This window comes from Mya arenaria, chromosome 9 (assembly GCF_026914265.1).
Source record: "Mya arenaria isolate MELC-2E11 chromosome 9, ASM2691426v1".
Classification (NCBI taxonomy): Eukaryota; Metazoa; Mollusca; class Bivalvia; order Myida; family Myidae; genus Mya; species Mya arenaria.
Genome location: NC_069130.1, coordinates 43062743 through 43071008, shown reverse-complemented (window position 1 = coordinate 43071008; position 8266 = coordinate 43062743). Strand labels below are relative to the sequence as shown.

Below are 8266 nucleotides of genomic sequence, written 5' to 3'. Positions count from 1 at the left end.
ATGGAACAGTGTATAAGGTTCTTGAAGAACGTTGGCTGTGTCTGCAATTTGTGTGGTTTGGCGCCAGGTCAATCGTAACAACTCGGCCATCTCCGGCAAGCTACGAGATAGACCTCGTAAATAGTAGTAAGGTGATAGATGTGCCCGCCTTCTGGTAGTAAAATGGTCTGGTAATAGATGTGTCCGACAGTCACCAAAATATATATTCATATAAATGCTATCAGATGCATTTCGGAGCCTGCTAAAATCTACAACCGTAAAGTGTGTATTTGTAGACAAAAACACTTTTACTGACTTTTGCTTAAATTAGAAATACTTTTCCTTGCATGATTATTTTGATATAACGTACTTCATGAGTGTGTTGTATAATTTTTACGTATCTTACTTCAAGATCAAGTCAACATTTATTATCCAGCCTTAAATTTGACTTCTTAGTCATATACTATTAGCTTATCATCTTCATCATCATCATCCTCATCATCCCACCACCACCATCACCATCACCACCACCACCAACAACAATACCACCATCATCATCATCATCATCATCGTCGTCGTCACCACCACCAGTATCATCATCATCAACACAACCACCACCAGCACCACCATCGCCGTCGTCATCATCATCATCACTATCACATCATCATCATTATCATCAGCGTCACAACCACCACCACCACCATAATCGCCATCATCACTGACGTCTACATCGTTGTCGTCGTCATTATCATCATCATCATCATCATCACCGACATCGTCGCCGTGGTTGCAGTCTTCATTGTCACCACCATCACCACCATTACCATCATCATCATCATCATCATCATCATACTCATCATTCTAACACATTTTCATCCTCTGACATCATATTAAATACAAATCAAACAATAATTTCAACGTTTAATCATATCTTCATCAATAATACTCCAATTGTGTGACATGTTAAATAATAGGCCATTGTATATTCTTTCAGTTAGGTTACTAAATGTGTTTATTGTTTGGGTATTTCTTTTGAAGCATTTGTCGATAATGCACCAGTCAATTATAACCACGCCCCTCATCCAGGTCCGGGGAATAGCGGGGAATTGGACTTCCGTTCCTGCCAAGCCCGGGTAAAATCCCCGTCTTGCGGAGACGAATTGCTGGTAAGATCCCCGTTTAATGCCCTCGCACCCCAGAGACCCTAGGTAAAGCCAATTCCTCGCTATATTTGGCGCGAAGACAAAACCACCGCACTCACACGGCACTGCAGGGCCACCAGGAAGGTAAAAACACGGCCAATTTCCCCGCCTTTCCCCGGTATACCCCCGGACCTGAGGGCCGTGGTTACAATTGACTGGTGCATAAATGATATCATAGTTTTGTAGATAGCATTATAATAATGTAAAATTTATGTAATAGATCATAAAAATTAAAAAAGTCAACGTGTTATTGATACATTTCTATAATACAGAATATGAAAACAGCTGAGCAAGAATGACATTGTGAATAAAGAAATAAGTTAAATATTCCATATCAATTAATAATCTCTTAGCGAAGTAAGTACTTTACATTTATCAAATGATATCACATCAAACTAGGAAATTAGTTGATTTATTGAGGGATTCTTTTAAAAAAATGTCCATCAAGTTGAACCTACTATTGCACGTGTTGATTACGGACTGTTGTGTTATAATAAAAAAAGAAAGTTTTCATCCAAGTTCGATATATTTAACAACACCAGCCACAACGACATTGCTGTGTCATCTGTCAAGATAAATCTATTTTAGGATGCATGTAAATACACAACATAAATCAAATTAACTGAATACACATAGAAAGTGGTTGATAATAATTAGTTCCCGGAAAAGTAACATATATTTCTATAAATAGAATGACACTTTCATTGATTGTTTCACTGTTTTTCATCAAATATGAATTCCATAATCGATGCTAACACTTAACTTATTGTTCACATTTTGGTGAATTTGAAATGAAGCCCTACACTCGTATTGTGAAATACGAGAACCTCGAATGACGGCGAACTGTTCATATGTTCTCGGATGTCTTTCATCTCACTGGCAGGTTTCACCGTGCAGTCCCGCATGTTGCATGTAATGGTGTGTGGTATGTTCTTCATCGTCTCTATCAGACTCCGCACCGCCTCCGCTGTCATTGTCACATCATCAAGTGTAATATCGGTGATGGAGGCTGGAGGGAGGAGGTGGAGCTCACCTAGATCTGTACTCTTTATGTCAAGGTGTTGTAACTGAGGGAGACTTGGTAGTGTATCCACAAGTAACTGGACATTCTTAACTTTCCATAACTCAACACGTTGTAGTTTACTCCACCTTTGATCGTGTTTAAATAATCTAAACATGTACATTTCAACATTCGATGATACACTCAATAAGGTACATGTTGTAATATGTGTTGGATCAACCTGCACACGTGTTGTATGGTCTCCGTCTATACGCAGATATTCCAGCCTGTGACACTGGGACAGGTCATACTCCCCATCACGGTTCCACAGTGTCACTGCTTTGAGGGAGTCGGAGGAGGATGTGATCACCTCCTGCAGCTCTTCCCCATTAATTTGATCATTGCATCCAATGATCTCTAGTGCCTGAATACGTTCCTTGTTTATCATCATCAGCTTTTTTAACACTACGACATCCTTGTATATATTAATCCAGAAGTGTGCGAGATAGAGCAGTATGTCACCATAGTTGTTCGCCCTGGCTTCACGGTGTCCGGAGAGAATCAGGTCCTGAAGTAGTCTAGCCTCTCTACTGTAGATTGGTCGGTATGGTGGTATAGAACTATTGATCCATGAAGGCATGTCTGGTATAGAACTATTGATCCATGAAGACATTTGTACACCGAGCTCGGGCTTCATTCCACATATGAAAATAAATGTCTGAGAAACATCTCCCAAGATATTTTCCTTATTATCTTGTTCGTACTTGCTTGATAGCTGACTGAAGTCGTTTTCATTTAAACATAAATGAAGAGCCGCTAAAAACTCTTGAAGTGTTTTATGAAAGAATGAAAAGTGAGATGATCTCTTGATTAATGAGTTGGATTTCTTCTCTGTGAGTAAGCCTGACTTCAATGCAAATTCAACCTGCTTCCTGCTTAACAAATCGTCGACTGTTTTGTTGCTGAAAACAACAGACGAATCTCTGCACTCTGAATACAAAGTTGTGTATGCTAACTTTGCCAGCGCAAGGTAAACCATGGGATTTTGCACGAAGCATTCATGTTCCATTAATACAGATGGCAGTTCTATTTTCGGAATTTTATGCTTCCGTTGCATATTACTACATCTACATGATAGCATGTTTATCACGCCAGCATAAATGTCACACTTTGAATCGGTTAACGATTTGCCCTCGAACCACAGGCACACGAGCTGGGTGATACTGATAGGTGCTGACAATAATCCTGTAAGACCTTTCGCTGACACCATTTCCATGAAAGCCTCTGGTGTCCGTTCATCCTCATTTCCCCCATTAAGAATGTTGATGATATTTTCCACGAGTTGCTTTGTGTCTGCTGCTCCTTCTATTTCAAGATATTTGTCGATCTTTGAATCCTGCACTCTAAACTGTGACATTCGCCAGGGACGCGTTGTCGTGAGGAGTGTGGCCTTGTTGGCCGAATTTCGGAAAGGGGTGACTTTTTCCTCAGTTTTGCAGGTACAGTTTACGTTTTCCGGATGGGTCCATTCGTCGAGGCCGTCAGCTATGATTAAACATGTTTCACTTTCCAGCACCGTCTGTAATAGCCGGTAGCCATCATCGGCATCCTTCTCGTGGTAGATTTTACGTATAAGTTGATCCTTGATCATTTCTGCTAGATCACACGTTTTACCTGAATCTCGTAGGGTGACATGGAACAAAAATGCAAACTCTTTGAAGAATTCTGGGTCGGCAAAGCTTGTTTTAATACCGACGTTTTCCTCCGCTGGTAAATATTGGTGAGTCCAATCCAGGGCACACATTACGGAGAATGTAGATTTGCCATTGCCCGGTTCTCCAACAAGGAAAACATTTCTGAGCAACTGAATTTCTTTTATGAAAACATCTGAAAATTTTGCAATTTTTTTACCGCTTTCTTTGTTGTCAATTTTGCCGATTTTTCGATGATCTTTCTCTACAATTTTCGGTGCCACGTAGAATTTCCTGAGTTTGGCGTTCTTTTCTCCGAGAATGGGAGATATCGGCATGTCGGCCAAAGTGGTTCGGTAATGGTTCGCCAAACGTAGTCGTAATCCTGAAGTAAATGTATAGATATATCTTTAAAAACATAAGAATAAGAACATATACGTTTGCATTATCACAAAACACTTGGTGAGAAAACAGAAATCAGTTTTGTGACAAGACGCTCGGTACAAAAGATAAAAATAAGCAATATCACAAGACCTTGATGCAGACGATAAGTAATATCAACAAACGCTTGTTAAGAAGATTAGAAGCAGAATTATCAAAAGACGTCTGTTGCAAAAAATAAGTAGCAGCCTTTAACAAGAGGCCCGGGACCAAAGATAAGAAGCAGCATTATCACAAGATGCTTGTTACAGAAGATAAGTAGCAGCCTTTACCAAGACATTTGGTCCAGAAGATAAGTAACAGCATTATTACAAGACGCTTGGTACATAAGATAAGAGGCGGAATTATTACAAGACGCTTGTTACAGAAGATAAGAAGCAGCATTATCACAAGACGCTTGTTGCAGCTGATAAGAAGTAGCATTATCACAAGACGCTTGTTACAGACAATAAAAGGCAGCATTGTCACAAGACGCTCAGTTCAGCAGATAAGAAGTAGCATTATCACAAGACGCTTAGTACAGAAGATAAGTAGCAGCAATATCACAAGAAGCTTGTTGCAGAATATATGTAGCAGCATTATAATAAGACGATTAGAAGCAACATTATAAGTATATATCACAAGTTTCCGGTACGGATAGAAAAGTCCGACCCGGGAGCACGCGCGTAAACTGGTAACGAGGCTTGCCGAGTCACCGGCCACGCAACGTGCCCGAGGGTCGGATTTTCCTATTCGGACCGGAAAAACATGATTGATATTTTTTCTTGCACATCTAAAATTATCAAATTGTGGTAAAATTGATATAGATTTGTACATTTTACGAAACAGCGCGTGCGACATCGTTTACTGACGTCATAAACCGCAATTATTTTAGTTTAGTTTAAACATATTTATTTTACAACGATTGTGAAACAAGTTATTAAAACATTATATTAATCACTCTCGTTGGCACGATATTACGCGATAGTGTGGTCTTGTGTTTTGGAGGAAACCGGAGAACCCGGAGGAAACCCACTTGTCCGGCTTGGTGACCACAAACCAAACTCACATTCGCCCAAGCCGGGAATCGAACCCGGGTCGCTTAGGTGAGAAGCGAGTGCGCTAACCACTGCGCTAACCGGACAGCCAATTATTTTAAATAACTATTAATGTCAAATAGTTACTCTGAAAATCGCGTTTTTTATGATTATTTATTTCCAATTTTAATCAAAAGTCTTGCATACTTATATATTTGATTGCGCTTTACTGAAATGGTTAAATATACTTTTCATAAACCAAACAATAAAAGAAATTAAAAGTGACACGTGGATGCGCGTGACTCATCTAACATAGGGGGTGTAAGACGGGGTTTTCCAGCACTGGTGACATAACCGGAAACACACGTCCGGTATGCAAAAATATCATAAGACGCTTGGTACAGGTGATAAGAAGCAGAAATATCACAAGACGCTTGGTAAGAAGAAAGGCAGCAATAGTGTAATGGTTGTATAAATTAAAAGTTGTATGAGTTCTTATAAGTATCTATCATGTGTTTCCGGTACGGATAGAAAAATCCGACCCGAGGGCAAGCGCGTAAGCCGGTAACGAGGCTTTCCGAGTTACCGGTCACGCAGCGTGCACGAGGGTCGGATTTTTCGATCCGGACCGGAAAAAACATGATTGATGTTTTTCTTGCATACCTAAAAGTATGAATTAGTGGAAAAATTGACGTAGAAAACGTACTTTAGTACATTTCAGCAAAAAGCGCGTGCGACGTTGTGTACTGGCTTCATAAAGCGCAGTCATTTTAAATCACTATCGACGTCAAAGAGTTCCTTTAAAAATCGCGCTTTTACGATTATTTCTTTTCAATTTTAATTAAAAGTATTGTATACTTATATTTATGATTCCGCTTTATTGAAATTGCAAACTATACTTTTCATAAACCATACAATAAAAGAAATAAAAAATGGCGCGTTGTTGCGCGTGACTCATCTTACATGGGGGTGTAAGATGAGTTTTTCCAGCACCGGTCACATGACCGGAAACACACGTCCGGATAGAAAAAAAACCCGACTCGATGGCACCTGCGTTGCCAGGTAACGAAGCTTGCCGAATTACCGGCTGCGCAGCATGCCCGAGAGTCGGATTTTTCGATCTCGAACCGAGGAACCGACACATATGCTAGACATTTTTCTAGCATACCTTGAATTACAATATTTTGTGAAAAAATACATGAAAAAGCGCATGTTTGTACATTTTACCAAAAAGGGCGTGCGATGATGTTTACTCACGGCATGACGCGCAGTAAGTTTTATTCACGGCATACGTCAAGAAGTTTCTGAGTATCACGTCTTTTAAGGGTTACTTTTTGTTTTGAAGGCATATTTTAGTAAAGTTTATGATTATCGCACTCATCTATTGAAATCTCATAATTATAGTTACATAACGAGTATAATAAAAGAAATAGAAAGTATTACGTCACAGCGCGTGACTCATCTGGCATGGCAGGGGTGCCAGATGGAATTTTCTTGCATACCGGACGTGTGTTTCCGGTCCCCATGTAAGAGGAGTCACGCGCAACAACGCGCCACTTCTTATTTCTTTTCTTGTATGGAATATGAAAAGTAAATTATGCCATTTCAATAAAGCGCAATTAAATATGTAAGTATTCGCGCGCTTTGGTGAAATGCACAAAAGTGCGTTTTCTACGTCAATTTTTCCACAAACTGATAATTTAAGATATGCAAAAAATAAATAATCATGTGTTTCCGGTCCGGATCGAAAATTCCGACCCTCGGGCACGCTGCGTGTCCGATAACTCGGAAAGCCTCGTTACCGCGTTTACGCGCGTGCCGTCGGGTCGGATTTTTCTATCCGTACCGGAAACACATGATACTTATATTCCAGCACGGCTGACGTCACCGGAAATGCCTATCAGGTGTGCTAGAAATGCAGAGTTTCAACACAATCTTATCTTTCTTAACGAAAGTTAGTGGGCGGAAACCATTTTTCTTTCTTAGAAACAGTGACCTACACCCTACTACTCATCACAGCCCCAAGCTAGCTTTTTACATAAGCCGCCATACACACAGTTTCATCCATATCCATATACGTCAATTTGATCAAAAGCGTCTCTTACCTTCCTTCAATATCTCCCCTTCGTTCTCAGCACTGATCTTGAAATCGTCTGTTTGCAGCTGTCAACAAAACAGATCAAGACATTAAGCATCCAATAATTCAAAGGCTATTTTACAAAATAATATAAACTATAAACTTATATTATAAAGACAAATTTGAACAGAAAACAGTTTTACTACATCAGAAAGTGTATGTACGTTGTCATAAAGGTGACATGTGTAAATAAAACAATTTTTTATCTCGGGATCTCAACTAAATTACTCGTTCCCACGACTTGCATGTTGTTGCCACGACTTAATAATTTCGAGGCCACCACTTCGTACGTTTAAGACGTGGGAGGGTTCAGATCAGTTGACGATTTGTGTCATGGGTCTGTCAAGGGTCGTGACCCATCGGTACGCAACCTTGGTTTGGCCTCGCTTCTAATAAGGTCAAATAGGGACTCCCACCTACACTTAAGTCCGTTGGTCTGATTAGATGCAAGGTCAAATAGGGTCCCCGACCATCACTTAATTCCGGTGATCTACTAGTAATTAGGTACATGGTCAATTAGGGATTCCCACCTATACTAAAGTCATGTGATCTAATTAGATACATGGTCAAATACGGACCCCCACCTAAACTTAAGTCCGGTGATCTAATTACGTGCAAGGTCAAATACGGACCCCACCTACACTAAAGTCCCGTGATCTAATCAGGTGCAAGGTCAAATACGGACCCGCACCTACACTAAAGTCAGTTGATCTAATTAGGTGCACAGTCAAATAGGGACCCCCACCTACACTAAAGTCCGGTGATCTAATCAGGTGCAAGGTCAAATACGGACCCCCACC

At 40.2% G+C, this 8266-nt stretch overlaps 1 protein-coding gene across 4 annotated transcripts in view; it reads right to left on the bottom strand.

Moving 5' to 3' along the window:
* Nucleotides 1-887: 887 nt before the first annotated feature.
* The window catches only part of LOC128246638 (uncharacterized), a 41179-nt gene continuing 33800 nt past the window's right edge, over nucleotides 888-8266 (bottom strand). For all 4 annotated transcript variants that reach the window (XM_052964938.1, XM_052964936.1, XM_052964937.1 and 1 more), the window contains 2 exons: nucleotides 7435-7492; nucleotides 888-4257 (listed from right to left, as the gene is read on the bottom strand). In XM_052964938.1, the coding sequence (XP_052820898.1) occupies nucleotides 1952-4257; nucleotides 7435-7492 (2364 nt within the window). In that variant the 3' untranslated portion in view covers nucleotides 888-1951. The remainder of the gene's footprint in view (nucleotides 4258-7434; nucleotides 7493-8266) is intronic.